The 17,933-nt window shown below is 47.5% G+C and overlaps 1 protein-coding gene and 1 long non-coding RNA gene across 2 annotated transcripts in view; one reads left to right on the forward strand and one right to left on the reverse strand.

Moving 5' to 3' along the window:
* LOC146776348 (uncharacterized) overlaps window positions 1–15,618 on the reverse strand; it is a 254,106-nt gene extending 238,488 nt beyond the window's left edge. Inside the window, exon 1 of the long non-coding RNA XR_014972363.1 lies at window positions 15,512–15,618. This is a non-coding gene — a long non-coding RNA (uncharacterized LOC146776348). The remainder of the gene's footprint in view (window positions 1–15,511) is intronic.
* Window positions 15,619–16,128: 510 nt separating this feature from the next.
* Window positions 16,129–17,933, forward strand: part of PSMD7 (proteasome 26S subunit, non-ATPase 7) — a 46,749-nt gene continuing 44,944 nt past the window's right edge. The window contains exon 1 of the mRNA XM_085639572.1: window positions 16,129–16,333. Coding sequence (XP_085495698.1) covers window positions 16,260–16,333 — 74 coding nt within the window. The 5' untranslated portion in view covers window positions 16,129–16,259. The remainder of the gene's footprint in view (window positions 16,334–17,933) is intronic.

Genomic DNA, 17,933 nt, shown 5'->3' on the forward strand with positions numbered 1-17,933 from the left:
CAGGGAAGAGACACATTGGTCCCTGCCCTTTACTTACCTGTAACACCCCTAAATTTAGTATTTAGGGGACACCCTGAACCTTCCTTCCTCAGATTAGAAACCACAAGAAAAGATGATAAGAAGGACCAAAGAGCCGTGCAGAGCTAAGAAGAGGACAACGCTCACTGACTTGGCCCCAGCCCTACAGGCCTGTCTCCCCTCGAACCTGCTCCTGCAAAATACCGGCGTGTCCTGCGCCAGCAACCTCACAAACCCCGGAGGACCTGCCTGCCTTCACTTCAAGGACTCTATCTCCCAAGAACACCGGACGTGTTTAAACTGCAGCTTCTGGTGCCCGCCAGGAACCGCGAATGCAGCACACTCTGCACCCGCCGACCCCGGACGGAGCTCGAGTGAACCAACACCACATGGAGGTCCCCCCGGCGATCCTGACCCGAGATCAGGCGACCCCTGACCTGCCTCAAGCCTCCAGACGACGCCTGCAGCCTCAAACCAGAAGAACCCCCTACCGCGACCAGAGCAGGTAAAAAATCCGACGCGAAAAGGCACCCCTGCACCCTACGCCCCACGGCCTTGTGTGCCCAAACCAGCGGTGCCTAGCCAACCCACGACATCCCAACTTACCCCTCAAAGTGGTGGTCGCACCAAAAGGTCTTCATCCCCGAGTCTGCAGCCTTTCTTCAAACCGTAGTATCTCCATAGAAGATCACAGGGCACCCGATAGCGAAACAGCCCTCTGCACCAGGCCGCCCCAGTGCCGCTGAGGGTGTACTTTTGGTGCCTACTTGTTTCCCCCTTTGCCCTGACCTAAACCCTAGGAGCTTTGCTCCCATAGCCGTGTGGCCTGCTAGCCAGCAGCCACCAACCGGAGACCCCCTGTCCTCCATAGGATAACATTGGGCCTCAACACCCTGCACCTGGCCGCCCTAGTGCCGCTGAGGGTTCAACAACAGTGCATCACTGACCCTGGGGGACCCCTGAGTCTAACCCCAGAACCTTAACTTCCACAGTCGTTTACTTACCTGCAAACCGATAACCTGTTTTTCTTCCATAGAATATCATTGACAATTTTCTTTCGAAAAAATGACTAAGTGTGGAGTTTTGAAAACTTGAAATATTCTTAAAAAATCGTAACAATAACCTAAACGCATTTTCTCAACTGTTTTCAGGGAATGTCCCAGTGCTAAATCTAGGCATCCAGCACTGAGTTGGAAAAAGTATTATAAAAGTTACTTACTTGCAATTATTGAAAGAGTCCATTTGTTTGAATGTACTATACCTGCTAAGTGTTGCAAACAGCTTCCTTAACTGTAAACCATAACCAGTATAATTTCTACAGCAATTTTGAACTGTGTTCACACAAGTAATTTATTACTGCAAAGTATTTTTATGCTTACCTGTACCAGGATTGCTTGGTTCTAGAAATAAAACAACAGTATATTTTTTATACAAAAACAATTGGCCTAGAGGGGGCGCTAGAGGGCGCCGAGCAAAATGGCCGCACCTATGTGAGGCTCGAGCGGTTCGGGCCATTATCCGTCAGATATCCGCAGCATCCTATAATGACCACTGTGTTTTTAGGCTGGCAACGTTTGGGGAAGATGCGGCACTGAAGATTTTGTCTTTGGTGGCTATCGATCAGCGGAGGAGACCACGAACATCCTGCCTGCCGCCAGAGCTGCCTTTCCGTAAGATGGTGGCGGAGGCGGTGAGCGAAGCGGAGGGGAGACCGGGCACTGCAGTGTGCTGACCTGTGAGGGGGCTGCCGACTGGAGGAGGTGTGGAGAGCAGCCCGTCCCTGCCCGAGTGTGGGACTCCGGTTGGAGCTGCGGTGTCTGCGGACTTGGTGGCGGACCCTGCGCCCGAGGCGGTGGGTGAGTCGCGTGCTGCCTGGAGGCGCGTTCTTGCCGCTGGAGGTTCCCGCGCTTGGTCTCCATCGGTGGAGGAGCGGGTGCCGGCTCTGGGTCGGCGGGGCCTGGCACACCGGACCGGAGAGGCGCCGGGTCGACCGCGGTGCCCCTCTCCCTCCTCCCCTGGCTAGCGGTGCTCACACCGGCTTCTGCAGACGCGGCCCCGGGACTGCGGGAGACGAGAGGAGCGGAGACTGCCGGGAGGCTATTGCGGGGGACCCTGGATTTGTGGCCTGGAGCTGGCGGCCTTTGCTCCTGCTGTGCCTCTCCCTGGACCCGAGCACCACTGGCCCCAGAGACAGGTATTTTCATGCTATACCCTGCTGGCTGACATATTGGTCTCCCTGCTCCAGTGGGAGGAAGGTCCACCTGCATTGATATACTGCTGCGGCGAGGAGGGGCGGGGGCTGCGAGCGGGTGTCCCCCACTCCCATACACCTAACGAGACCCAGAGGGGCGTGGTGAGTGAATCTGGCCGCAACGGGGGAGAGCGTCCGGTGAGAGGCTTGGACGTCGACTGGACACTAGCTTGAGACGGCAGAGGCTACCAGCTGGCGGACCGCTGCGCGGCGCCTGTCTCTTCTAGTCGGCGGGGGCCTTGAGATAGCCCGAAACGCTGCATTCCGGGGGGAGAGAGGTGCAACCTCTGTACTTTGCGGGCAACCCCTCTCCCTGATGTGTTTTTCTTTTTTTGAGATCCGACTGCGCCTCCCGCGCCCTGGCCATGGGGAAATCAGACGGCCGCCAGTCTAAGCTACCCTTCGAGGCGCGAAAAACCGCCCGATCACACGGGGAGCAAGGAGAAGACCACGGGGCTTCCCAGCCCCCCTCCACGGCAGATCTGAAATAACTCCTGTTCATCATGCAGTCCAGCTTGACCTCCATCGAATCCAAGATGGACTCAATGAACGCACGGCTGGACGGGGTCACCCACAGAGTGGACAAGCACGAGGATCGGTTGACTGAAGCGGAACATCGGATCTCAGACCTTGAGGACACTGCCACTACCACCACGTCCGGGACCTCGGATATGTAGAGGGTTTAAAAGTGCTAGCATCAAAGAATGAGGATTTGGAATCTCGTTCCCGCCGCAATAATCTCCGCATTCTTGGGATATCGGAGACGACGGCCACAGGGAAAATGGAGGAATTTGTGGAGCGTCTTCTGATCACACTGTTTGGGAGGGAGGCCTTCTCGCCGGTTCTGGTGGTGGAGAGAGCACATCGCACCTTGTCTGCGCGGCCTGTCCCAGGAGCTACTCCCCGACCAATTATTGCCCGGCTACTCAACTACCGGGACCGAGACACCGCTCTCCGCCTATCCCCGGAACATGGGCAGCTCCGGTTTGAAGGCATGAACATTTCCCTATATCCTGACTTTACCATGGCAGTGCAAGAGCAGAGGAGGAAGTTCCTTCCAATTAAAAAGAAACTGCAGCAGCTCAACCTGCTCTATGCTATGCTCTTTCCGGCAAGGCTCAAAATTACGCATTTGGGGAAGCAGGTTTTCTTCAATACCCCTCAACAGGCACAGGACTTTCTTAAAGGATTGCCGGGGCGGCAGTCGAGCCGCGCCTCCCCTCCGCGCCCCCTGGAAGAACATGGCGGCACCTCTGACATCGAGTGATGATTTGCTGCACTGACCCTACACTATCATTTGCATTAAGGACGGGGACTTGCTGTCACAACCTCCCTCTTGAAAACGGGTCCCTCTTGGCGGTGCTACGGGAGGAGGGAGACAGAGCACCACGACACGAACATTGACTGAGGGGCCACGGTTGGCTTTCCGGAGGTGTGCTCCTCCCCTGTCGGATTGGACCAATTGAAGCTATAGCAGGATGGGGGGGTGGTCTTGGTAAGTTGGCTGTCCCACTTTTGTGACCTACATGCTGGTAATTACTGTACCCTGTTGGACATTGACCTTGTAGCTTTGGTCACCCAGTACGCCATAGGCTTAGTATTTACAATAGTACGGGATGATTTTCTAATGATGCCCGAACACCCTCGTTTATTGCGAGGTGACTTCGGAGGCCCTCTAGTGCTCACCCATCAGGCGATCCCTATTCACTGTCTGTGTGCCTGGGGTGAGGTTGAAAAGTTTTGATTGATTGCTAAATTGTACTCAGCTGTCTTCTGTAGGCAGCGGAGCTGATGTTTCTAGGGGTACGGGGGGGGGGGGGAAGCGGGAGGGTGGGGCACCACAGCAGGATTGGGCTGCTGGTGTGGGAGGGGGAAGTTTATTTGTAGCCATAGCACCGTTCAGACCACTGCCTTGTCAATTGCCACTGTTCCTCAGACCATCATTATATGATTGCTCCGGGACCGCCACTTCACGCACAGTATTGCTGTACCTGCCTTACTACACCTGCCGACACGACTGACCCCCCGACCCAGCCTACGTATCGGTTCCTAACCTGGAACGTGCGAGGCTTAGGAGACCCGCGAAAGCGTAGACATATTTTGGCATATTTAGACCGTCATAAAATACAATGTGCTATGTTGCAGGAGACTCACTTCGCTCCTGGCGCCACTCCTACCTTTGCTGCTAGGTGAGCCAGCTATGCCAGCTTACTTCTTACTCCTCATATGCCCGGGGCACTTGTATACTTGTTAGAAAAAATCTTCCATACACCCCCATTGGCTCCATGGTGGATAAGCAAGGGCGGTACTCTATTGCCTCGGGGAGGTTAGCTGCGCAGACCTTTACCTTTGTGTCATGTTATGGGCCTAACTCAGATGACCCTGAATTTTTTCGAATACTCTGGGGTAAAATATTGGAAATGGGGTCTACGCACTTGCTGTGGGGGGGGGGGGGGACCTGAACGTCACTATTGACCCTACCTTAGATCGCTCACAACCGCAGCCCCGCCACTGGTCCTCATCCCAATCTACTTTAAAAATTATTCTTGCTGATCACAATCTGATAGATGCGTGGCGACACATGTACCCGCTTCAGAGGGAAGGGACCTGCTATACCACGGCCCGGGCCTCCTGGTCCAGAATCGATATGTGGCTGGTCACTAGGGGACTTATCCCTTGGGTAACACACACTGGTCACCTTCCACGAACTTACTCCGACCATTCCCCGGTGCTTATTGTCCTAGCCCTCCCGAACGAGAATTCTCCATTTAGGGGCTAACGCCTTAACCCGCTTCCCTGCTTGACCCGGTCTTTAAAGGGGAGCTCGAGCAGGAGATCGCAGATTTCTTCTCACGCAATGAACACTCGGTAGGACGCTATGCCAGTGTTTGGGAAGCATTTAAGGTCACTATCCGCGGCCTATGCATTGCTAAGAGCGGAGGCGTGTTAAAAGACATTAGGGCCAGGTTGCGGCGGCTTGAAGGGGATCTGCAACAGCTTGAGAGACACAAATGCAAGCGGCGCCGACACCTGAGCTACAGGCGCAGTTTCGGAGCATATTGGATGACTACCAGGACACTGCAGAACAAGAATGTAAATTCAGGGGCAAATACTTTAAGGCGCGTCAATATGGGGAAGGAGATATGCCGGGTAGGGGGCTGGCATCCCTCATTCTACCGCCGCGTTTTTCAAACACAGTGCTAGAGATCGAGGATGAGGATGGTCAGACACACAGAGACACGGAAGCAATGGTGGCGACGTTCCGGCGGTTTTATAGGGGGCTGTACAAAACCCAAAGGGACCACTCTCTGGACTTTGAATCTTTTTTCGAGGATACTGCAATAGCGTGGCTGGGGGATGGCCAACGAGACTTCTTGCTGCGACACCACGAAGACGAGGAGATGATAGCTGCAATTATGCAGCTGGCATCCGGAAAGGCGCCAGGCCGGACGGTCTTCCAGAGGAATTTTATAAAACCTTTCACCATCTGCTCATCCCGATCCTTCGACATGTATTTGAGGAGGCCAGGGAGTCGGGTTTTCTTCCACACTCTATGCGAGAAGCCCATATAATATCTATACCCAAACCGGGAAACAACGCCACATATTGAGAGTCGTATAGACCCCTCTCACTAATTAATGTGGACGCGAAAATCCTATCTAAATTAATAGCTAACCGGATCAGCCCCCTGAAGACCGCCCTGGTCCTTCCGGATCAGTCGGGGATTGTGCCTACAAGGGGCACTTCACATAATCTGCGCACGCTGTTTGCGATACTTCATGACTTTGATCCAACAACCAGCGCAGCAGCCATATTTCTCGACGCCACTAAGGCGTTCGATTCCCTGAAATGGGATTACCTTGCTTTCGTACTGCAGAGAATGGGGTTTCCCCCTCCTTTTTTTGCCTGGATCAATTTGCTTTACTCGGGGCTGAGTGCGCGGGTCCTCCTTAATGGGGCGCAGTCGGCACCTTTTGGGATCACCAGGGGCACGCGACAGGGGTGCCCCGTCACCCCTGCTATTCGCTATAGCTATTGAGCCGCTAGCAGCAAAGATCCGACAGCATTACAGGGAGTATGCCCTGGTGTACCCGAAGAGGCAAATTGTCATATCATTATACGCGAACGACCTGAACATTTATTTGTGGAACCCGGACATAAGCATCAATCCAATTCTTCACGTCATTATACTGTTCGGGAGACTGTATGGGGTGACGGTGAACTGGGATAAGTCCCAGATATTCCCCTTGACTGAAGCCACCCCGCGGTTTGAGCTGGACTATTCTCTGGTCTGGTGCGCGGACTCGGTCTCGTACTTGGGTATTCGTATATCCCGCTGTCGGGAAGAGTTGATGAGGGATAACTACGGCCGCGTATTAGATCTCTTAATTGATAAAATAACCCGGTGGATTGCAATGCCCCTATCCATGGTCGCCAGAGTCTCTCTGCTTAAGATGGTGATCTTACCTAAGCCACTCTATCTGTTCACTAACATCCCCTATGCTCCGAGCCGCTGCTTTTTTAATAGTCTTAAATCCCAGATGATTAGATTGACATGGGGTGGGAAGACTCCCAGATTGGCTTGGGAGATCATTACGCGCCCCTTTGGGGTTGGAGGCTTGGAGGTTTCTGACGCAGAGCTGTATTTTATCTGTGCACAAGGCTCATTTTGCAGCATACTGATTCCACCCCCCCCCCCACACATGCCTCATTTAGCAGTGGAGGATGGGTATATGGCTCCCACCCCTTACTCGGCATACTTGAGCGCCCCGACTGTGCCTAGGCACCTGGCCTCCACGACTGTCCAATGTACTACCAGGGCTTGGCGGGACTTGGCGCGGAAACTCCAGGCCCCCCTTTTGTATTCACCATTAGCACCTCTGCAGGGACGGCACGACATACCGGTGACACAGGAGGGTGGATGTGGTCGGATACTGCGGAAATATTCTCGGCTCACTTGGGGGCAATTGTACACACATGGGAGTTTTTGCACTAGTGCTGAATTTTTGGGTGATTCTTCCCCTACCCCACTAGAGCGGTTCTATTATGTGCGCTTATGACAAGATGTGCGGACCCTTGCGCCCTGCTTCCCCCTGGAGCTGTCCATTATGGCCCCATTACACGATCTATTGCAACAGGACCCCTCCCCCCCGAACACGTGGTCTCACACCTCTACAATAGAACACAGGCAGAGAGGGACTGGAGCACTGCGCCGGCTAAAGTCCGGTGGGAGAATGACATGGGACACCCCATCACGGAGGAACAGTGGGGATACTGCTGTCGGCAGACTGGGGAAATCTCGGCTAATAGCAGATTGCGACTCATACATTATAGGTATTTACACCAAATGTATTATACCCCCGCCAGACTGCATCGTCGACCGCTGCGACCGCTATGGAGAAGGGGGGCGGGATTTGGACACCTGGCCTGGGGCTGTCCGCAGATCCGGACCTACTGGGGGGCGGTGTTTCATGCCTTAGACGAGATAACTGGGCTGCACATTCCTAACACTCCCCTTGTAGCTCCTGGGATACACCGAGAAATTGCCTGTTAAGATCCGAAAATATACTTCCTTGGCCCTCTTGGTGGCGAAGAGACGGATTGCATGCCGTTGGGAGAGAGGCAGAGCCCCCAAATTTAAGGAGTGGATCAGTGACCTTATCCTTTTTAAAGATCAGCTTCATACTTATACCGAACTGCTCCCACCTGCAACTCGTCCACGGGACATTTGGGCCCCATTGCAATTATATCTCCTACACAGTACTGACAGCGGCGCTCCTAACTCAGATCCAACGAATGGGGATGGGGAGACTGGGGAAGCCGGAAGGCAGACAAATTAATGAACAGATGGTGAAGAGGATTGGTAAGAGGATATGCCCTCTGTGATGTTGGTGTTTTTTCAAGGTTGGTTTCTCATTGACTTATTTCTTCGACGTAGTAATGTTTATTATAGACCTGACTAGTTTGCTGAATAACCTGCATGCTTCCCTTTACGCGGCCGGCCCGATGGGTTGTAGGCGGCTTGCTGTGAACTTCCCCTTGCCTCCTCTGGTCTACATTTTTGTGAGTGGCAGTGCCGGCCCGCGGGGATGTAGGCCCCCTTGCTGTGTCCACTTGTAAACTGTCAATAAAGGTCTTGGGGAAAAAAAAAACACAATTGGCCTAGAGTTCAGTTCTTGCGTGTGTGAATTCATTTGCTGACTGAGTGTGTACATCAAATGCTTGACACCTTCCTCTGATACTGCCTTACTGCACGACCAAGCTACCACTTTAGAGAGTAAGGTTCTATCTAACTTTAACCTCTGCCTACCTCTGGGGACTCTTGGACTCTATACACACTGTACCTCACTTTGGTGCAATATATATAGATCCAGTTTCTTACACTGGCTACAAAACATAAAAGGAAGACAGGAAAGCCTGTTTGTACCAAAAGGAAACAGCCTCCACCACTAGTACATCTAGCAGCAGTTTGTCCTCCTGGATGCAATCATCTAGTGTCAGCCTTTCGGGACCAGTGCTGAGCCGGAAATCTAGCCATTCCATTTGCACTCAGACAGAAGTCGTACCCGTCGTATCAGACCGTGGGAATGTTTTTATTAATACTGTATCTCACGGATTGGTGATATGATAGACACAAAATGTACATCTCTGTGGAAACGTTTGGACCACTTGGACACTATAATTAAAAAACTCAGCCACCGGGGAGAGTTAGTACCTACAAACGTTGTCCCGGGGGAGTGTGTGTGTGTGTGGGGGGGGGGGGGGGGGGGGGGTCTTTCCCTTTAACAAATGTGTAATATAAAAGGCAGTTCATCTTTTACTGTTATGATTTCACCAGCTGACCCCTTAGTTGTATCCTCCTGTAAAACACGCACTCAATTAAGGGAGTGCCTCGTCCCTAAAGTTAATACAATACAGCGCCAAAACCTCTTTCTTCTAACAACGGCCTGCTAACTTCGGTTGGGACTGCCTTATTTGTGCCCCCATCTTTACACCCGATCCCATTAATAGGCCGGATGGCGGACAATCGAATCTGGGTACATCTAATGGTATTACATCTGATCCACCGAGTAGGATCCATTCTAGGCCTAATACAGATGTGCTGGGACTACCGCCGGCAGCCTGCCCCTATGTTTTGGTGCTGGCAGGGGTACCTACCCTCAAGAAGGCCCAGAGGGAAACCTGGGATCAAATGCGCAACAAATGTGTGGACTGGTTGTCTACGAATAAGAGGTTTAACATTTTAAATGCGAAAGAGAATCATCAAGGTCACAATATGGCCTACCATTATATTGTAAACCGGTAAGCATATGTAGGAAAGTATAGATTCGCTGTTTTAACCCCTACCTATACAAATTGACGATAGCGTGGTGGTTATTAATGTGGTCGATGTCAAACAGCTTCTTGTGGGAAAAACAGAGCAATGTATGGAATGGACATTGTGACTATTTCCTGGATTTAGAATGCGTTTGAAAGAAACAGTACTAAACTAGAAGAGCGAGAGGTCAAGATTTCAGGACTTTCTTTGCACATTACCTGCTATGACAGTGCCATTTGTAACCCAGTAACCATTTATTTACATAAAATTGTATGGAACAGCTTTGCAAAAGGTATCGGCTAGGCCACGCTATTGCTGCATCCATTCTCTTTTTCTCAGGGGCAATTAAATAGCTGCATACAAAACACACAAATGAAGAAAAAATGATTAAAGCTCAAGTTAAAATGCGGTTTACAAACTATGCATAAATTGTGCTCCTCGTGCATAATTGTTCTGGGAGAATGTGGTTTTCCCTAAAGAATGACACCGCTGATGGGTCCTGGGTCGAGGGAGGGGGTTACTACACTCACTGAAACTAAGCGAACTCATGCGTGCCTTTGTAGATAAATACATAACTGTAATCTAAGTCACCATGCAGTCACTCTTATTATAGGTTCAAGGAAAGGTCCAATTCAGTTATCAGAGTAAAACATTCTCGATTGCAGATTTTATAATGTTTTATTTTCTTCTACTTAATTGCATGCTGCAGCCATAGAAAGTCACGGCGCACAAGGTCCTTGTACTGTAGTATATCGTACAGGTATGAGCTGTGTGAAACCGAATGTACTACATTATTTGCTAAACTAACATACCTTAATCTCCTCAGAGTTACGAGCTGGCGAATTTAGTCACGGTGTGGTCACTAAGCTGTTACCTCATCCCTGCCACCCGTCAAGCGGCACCGCCCTGGAGGTGGGCCTTCTAGAAGCTGCTGGAAAGTTATGGAAGGCGGCCAGCATCTGCGACACAATTTGTACTTTGGAGCAGGAGTTTACTGCTTAGAAGCCAGGCCCGGTAGACACGCTGCCTTGAGTGAAGTGCTGTAAAAAGGAAATCCACTGCAAACTGCGTTTACCTCGTGCAAAGCAGATAAAGCTATAAAAACAAGAACTTTACACAAACTTGGAGAGAAAAACCGAAGTAGTCCTGGTAAGGAACAAACTTGTTTGGAAAGAAGGCTTGGGCAGAAGGGCCGGGAACAAACAGCCCTGGTCGGCTGTCTCACCAGCCTCGCAGCTGTCAGCTGAGGCCAGCCATTATCAGCAGTCCCAGCTGTCACAGGAGACTGGTGACAGGAATAAAGATAAGAACAAAATATACAAGCCTGTTACAGAAACGCAGCAGCTCCGAGCAAGAGAAAACAGGACCGATTGTGTCAATTACTTTCAAGAAAGAAAGAAGTAGTTCCTGAAAATATGTTCAAATGGTGACCAGCTCATTTATATAATACATTGTTACTGCTCTCGGAGAGGGCTAAACACGGCAAGAGGCATGAAAAATGCATGCACAAATGGGGAGAAAGAATAGGAGAGCAACGATGAAGCCAGCAAATGGGAAGCCTATGGGCGAACTATAAGCCACAACCTATACACAACATGTCTTGAAGAGACAGCACAAGCGCTGCCTAGCCAAGACCTATAAATGATCTAAAACAGGTTTATTTATAAAAATTTGATCCAAGCCCTACACAAGAACATGTGGCTATGGTGAGTCATAGAAAATAATGAAGTGTCTTGAAGATATCTTAAGTACTGAACGAGTTAAAAAAACAGGCCTGCGTTTTAGCACCTGTACTGTTTCATCGTTAATTGCCTAATTTGCCAGGCATGTTCGATACATCTGGGATCTATCTCCCTTCTGCCTGATAGGACACCTATTTGCCAACAGTGCCTGCTTGAAAGACTTAGTGAATATAATTTAGATACTCATATAACTCAGAATATTTTACAAAAAATAAATTTTAAGCTTGACCAGAGAACAGTAGACTTTAACATGCATAGAAATTGGTGTACTTTAGAGATGGTTAAAGTATACTACCGTTTAGGGAGTGATTAACACTCCACTGCTGAACTGAAAGTACATGTTTGAACATAGTAAAGAAGAAACTACACACCAAGGTATTATATTAAGCGAAACCAATCAATATAGTGAACTAAAACCCAGGAAAACTGTTACTGTTCCTTTAAAACCTGGTGATTGGGGGGTTTTAAGTTCAGGCACTTAAAAATTGGAGCGGATACTACATACTGTCATGGGGTGAAGCAATGTGAGGTAAAATGCAGACTTTATGGTTTAGAGAGCACTTCCCACATAAAATATGTATACACTCAGGTTAGATGGAAGTATGTAAATTTATGAAGCTAGATATTCTGAAATATGGTATACAGCTGACCTTGGATGCAATAAAATTTTATGATGCAGAACTCGCAAAGAAAATTTGTAACATTTTAGTATGTTTTTTGGAAATGTGTATAAAATGAGTAGATTTTAAAAGAAATTCTAATCTGTACGCACCTCTGCTAACAAATGTTTTTAAAGCAGCCATTATTGGCCTATTGTCCGTGTCATGGAAGGAAGCAATCGTGATCCTGGTCTTCAAAAAGGGCGATAGAAGTGACCTGGCATGTTATAGGCCCATTTCATTGATTGATGTCACAGCAAAGGTACTTGGCATGGTCCTCTTGCACATTTGGAAGATTGGGCATCCACTACAGGGATAACGTCTAGTACACAATACAGTTTTAGGAGGGGGCAGGGTACATCGAACATTGTTTTAACTAATCCCTAATTATCAGTAAGCATGTGAGGTCCATGAAGAGCTCTAGCCACCTGGCCTTCATGGACTTATCTAGTGCCTTTGATAATGTCAACCGGGATAAATTATGGGCCATGATAGAAGACATAGGTGTTGAAAAAGCATTAGTAACCCTCCTCAGTAGGCTTCATTCCAACACCACAGTAACTATAAGATATAGCAACAAAGGGGAAAAAACTCACCCAATTATCTCAACGGGGGGTGTTAGGCAAAACGTATCTTAGCCCCTTTTCTGTTTTTAATTTATACAAAAGGGCTGGAGGCTTTCTTATTAACGCATTCCATGCGATGGACGGCCCCCGGCCGTCTGACGTCATGGTGGGCGTGTGCGTCAAACGGCTGGGGGCCGTCCGATTTCCGCACGTGTAGAATCCACCCGCACAGCGGGGAAATTTGCGCCGCAGCGAACAGGTTAAATAGGGAACTAGACTTCCCCAAAATTGGTAATAAACCTGTCCCTCTTTCATCATATGCAGATGATACAGTTCTATTGGCAAGGACAGCTATGAGCTTGCAGAAATCTCTAGATGCTTTTACTGATTTCATGACCTCTCTTAATCTAAAAGTTAATTTCATCATACCATATACAATGGTATGTGGCCCTAAGACCACAAAAACGAAAACTTTAATTGTCCAGGGAAAAAAGATAGAAAAAGTTAATAATTTCTCATACCTGGGCAATTTATTTGATAACCAGTTGAAATGGGAACCACTTTAATCACTAGAGCGCAGTAACCAAGTAGGGCTGTGGATGCATTTTTTCAGTTTGCTTGTAAATTGGGGCACAAGCCTGTGAACGAATGAATTACTCTTTACAGAGCTAAATGTCTCTCTATTGCCACATACGGGGATTGGTTTGGGGCTAAAATAAAAGCCAACAGCTCCTAGTAATAGAAAACAAATTTATCAAAAGATTCCTGATGATACCGAAAAGTGCTCCTAACTTATTCTGTCATATGGAATTGGGCCTAGAGTTTATAGAAGACCGTAAAGGGCAGCACCTCTCTATATTTATGGGCCAAGATTTGGCATTCAGATTACCTAATGTTTGCAAGAAATGTCATCAAAGATTGCTTAAAATTAGATAATGCCTTAAAGATACCCTGACTTTATTATGTGAGGGGAAAATATTATGAGATAGGTCTGGGACATCTTTTTGCAAGTCCTGAAAGAATACCTCCAAATGCCAAGCTCATTATTAAAGAGGCGTATTGCACTAGGGGCAATATGCGCAATCATCGGCAACATGGCGATATGGGAGAGCCCCACTTGTTTCCTGCCCCGCCACAATTTTATTTAATCTTTTCTATCAATTCTCAGTTTAGATTTTATCTAACAAAGTTCCGCTTACGCACTGTGCACTTTCTGCTGGCCTTTCCTCACCAAGGAGGGTGGACAGACAGGCTCATGCCTTGCCCGTGCAATAATTTTTCCAGCTAAAGCACCATGCACTTTGTATTATTTTGCACTTAGTATTATTTTGCACATTGTATAAATCGGTGAGAACCAGATTTTGGCTGCCATTATTAAGGAATATTTGCCCTTGTTCGTATATTGATGGTTTTAATTTTTTTGCACACACTAGCAACCGCTGACATTTGCATTACGGTAGCTAATTATATAGGCCGGGCTCGGAAAATCCAAAAATTCTTCCTAGACCTTCAGGTCTAGTAACTTCAAAAATCTACTCGACCTAACTGTAATGAACTTGACCTCTGTGAGCAAATGAGACAAATTAGCAAGATTATAGGCATTTTTATTGGTCATTCACTTTGTGAGCAATAAAGATGTTTTTAAATCTTGCTATCTTGTCACATTTACTCTGCTTTCAGAGACAGAGGTCAAAAGTCAGTCTGTCTTCCTACTTGCCAGAAAAGGAGAGAAGGACCTAAAAACAGCTCGCCCATATTGAATATGGCTCGCATATGCGAGCAGGCGACTGGATTTTTCGAACCCTGTAAGGGGTTCTATCACGATTAGAAAGCATTATGAGTAAAATTGAATAAAATATATATGGATATAGCTGGAATTTTATTAATTGCCTTTAAACTTTTTATTCTGGGTGTCTCAAGTATTGTATATTTTCTGAAGTTGTTAATTTTTTTATGGTTCTTCGAACTGAAATAAAGATATTGTTGACTTGAGCAGATGACAACTGTTCAAATCAATGCTGCACAATCTGGCTATACTGTTACTTGTCAGGGTTACTCAAGATTAACACATCCTTAAGTTTCTGTTATTAAGCTAGATGTTCTGACGGTATTTTATAACACTATATGATGATTCATTAAGATGCAAAAAGTGGCATAATTAAATAAATCGATAAGACTTATCCTACAGAAACTGTAGTGTCCTGCAGGTTCTCATGCCCAGTATGTCCGAGTTGGTGCCTGAATACATGCTAATCGACCCGATTAAGGCGAGAGACTCCAAATTTTGAAGGCAAAAATAATTGTCTCTGCTTCAAAAGACGAGGGGGGGGGGGGGGATACATCACTCCGTTTTTTGGTCTCCAAAATCTATGGCTTTGCTGATCTGAAATGTTGGCATGTATGTATCTGGGATACGAACAGTGGAATGCTGAGAATAAGCGATGTGATACAATGTTGATGTGTGGCCAGGGCACAAGTCCTAGAAAAAGAAGTGGGGGGGCTGACAACATGCAAATGACCTCATGACGTCACGTTCTGAGCGTGTCCCGGTGTCTGAAATTTACACCGGGACACGTTTAGCTTATTTCTGTGGGGCCCAGCTTCTTGGCAGGGGGGACGGCGTCCAACCTGTAAAAAGAGTGGGGGGGGGGACGCCGTGTACCTGCGTGTACCCCCGACTCGAACCCTGTGTGTGGCCTGTAGTAGTGGAAGCTTGGTGACAGGGAGAACTGAAGGGGGGACAGAGCCCCGACAGGACCCGCATGGAATAAATAACTTACCTCGGCCTCCTACCTGAGTGGCTCGGGGCTCTTGTACGAAGACCTTGCCCACCAATTACAAGGAACAAATACATTGTGGGTCTCTAATTTCTCTTAAACTGATTTTACTTGAGGAAATGCTTGTATGGATAATTGTTTTAATCTATGTGGTATATGCAACATTGAGTTACTGGTTACCTTTAAAAAAAGCGGTAATACGAATCTGAGCTTTTAGCGGCTGCAGCTCACTCTTTCAAGACCCTGCACTGTATCCTTCGGAGCAACCTTCGCCTGAAAATCACCGCTAAGCGTACCTCAAACCACGACGAACATAAATAAAGGTCTACGTTGACGTACTGTTGCGCCGTTGCTAGGGACATTCCTCTAATGAGAATTCCGCAGGACACTAAAAGAAGAAGTCGTTTTGAAATAGAAATGTGACCCAGACAGCGCAAAGAGAGGTGCAACAACCGCTATTGTTGCCCACACAAATGCAAACCCGCCAGCTCGCATGTTTATGGTGTAACGTATACATTGATTACGTTATATTTAATACAAATAGCAAACAATAAAGTTTGAAACATGAAATGCAATCTCAGAATTTAGTTGTTTATATTTCATAGTTTTAATTTATTCGTACTTACTATTTAATGGAATTCAAACTTGCATTTCCAAATTATTTTCTTTGTTTACACGATTGTTAGTAGAAGAGACCAGATACATTGAAATCCACCATTACAATATGGGTACGCAGGATTTGCTAGCATTTCGGGCGTCTTCAGTTTTGTTCGCTACATTGGTTCCGCCCATGGTTGGGGAAGCGCTTCCGGCGTGGGTTTTGTGACTCCGGAAGTGACTTTTGGTTACTGGCAGTGTGGTGCCGGTAGAATAGTCTGGTTGTATTTGCTTTCCTTTACCTTTTAAGCGCCTTGTTCCTTCGGTCAGCATGCCGGAGCTCGCCGTGGAAAGGGTGGTGGTACATCCTCTGGTGCTTCTAAGCGTTGTGGACCACTTTAACAGGTGAGGCTCGACATATCCTGGCTCAGCGCTGACTCATGGCAGCCCTCAATACCCGGGAGACAAGTCGGTAAAGTAACACAGCAAACTGACTAGGGATCGGGTCGTCAGGAAAGAGTTGCAGAGCAATGGGAGACTATTTCACGGCGAGGAAACCGTGTTTAAGGGGGAAGTGAGCCTAGAAGGCTTTGACCGCTCTCTCGACGTAAGGATTGATTCATTTGGCTATTCCTCCTTTTGTGATGAGAAACAACACACCTAATCTTGCCTGCTCTGTCCTTGGCTCCAAGTAATGGCAGATTGCGTGCCCATAAAGTTTAAATTAACAATAATAGTACACTGCAGTTTTTTAAGTAATGTGTTAGTGGGCATGGAGTAATGAGCACTCGGTATTTTGTGCTGTTGGTATTTGTATATGGCACAACCTACTATTAATGTGCCCGCTCAGTGTTTTCTATCAGTAAAACATATGTGATGTGTCCATTCCACTGAAGGCAAATAACGGCAATGTTGAAGACAGCACTGTATAGTTAGAGTAGCATCACACCATCTTTTGATATCCCACGTTGCTGACCCAATGTTACTCAGTTATGTGGAGGTGTGCAGTCAGTAGAATCAATATGTCAATTTTAATAATTATAACTTTTTGATGGGTGAGATTGGTGGGCTGTGCCGGTTTGCATACCTATTTTCTCAATTTGCTACGCAATCTGATTCAGGCTCCATACTCGCACTGGGTAGGGGTACACTAAATGTTGCAGTACGTCTCATCCAGAGACTGAAGAAATATAATCACATCGCCCACATCCTGTTGGAACTCCATTGGTTCCCCTTGCTAGCCTGCACCATCTTCAAAACCAGTTGCATCATTTACAAAGCCATGGCCAGCACCCCCTTGCAGACAACCTCACCATCAGGAGCAGACACAGAAGTATAGAAAAGAAGAAAAAACAAGAAAGCAGAACTTTTACATCTATGCACATACGATCTGGAACAACAGCCCACTAATCTATCCGGACAGCCCCAGCTACAATTGAGGAAAGAGTTAAAAGCTCACCTCTATAAAGAATGCTGCTTAAAACAGCCACAACGCAGGTTCCCATCGTAATGTTAAATTGAGTAGCCTTGAAAGGATATAAACCTATGAAAACCTCATTAAACATTGACATTGCCCCATGCTTCCACACAATGCAGACATTGGTCTGTGCCAATTTCCTACCTATGGATCCAGGGGAAATGTGTCTCAGTCACAACATTTCGCTTTAACTTAATTATCTGATCTTGCAAAACTCAAGTTAGTAGACCTTAAAAGTGGACTCAACCTCAGTATAGGCGCTGTTAGAGTACATGATGTTTGTAGATGGTTACATGGATTTCAAGATATGTTCATGCATTTAATGTCTTTTCCGAACAGGTCCATCTCTGTCTGCTTTTTCCAGGTCACACCTCGACTGTCCAGTGATTGCTCACATTTCAATCTGAGCAGACAACATTTCATAATTTTTTTCATTACTTGCTGCTACTTTGTGGGCTGTCCGTTATGATTGTTAGCGCAGCCATTAGTATGTCAGAAACTCAGGACTTGCAAATAGGGGCAAATCAA

This window comes from Triturus cristatus, chromosome 12 (genome assembly GCF_964204655.1).
Source record: "Triturus cristatus chromosome 12, aTriCri1.1, whole genome shotgun sequence".
Lineage (NCBI taxonomy): Eukaryota > Metazoa > Chordata > Amphibia > Caudata > Salamandridae > Triturus > Triturus cristatus.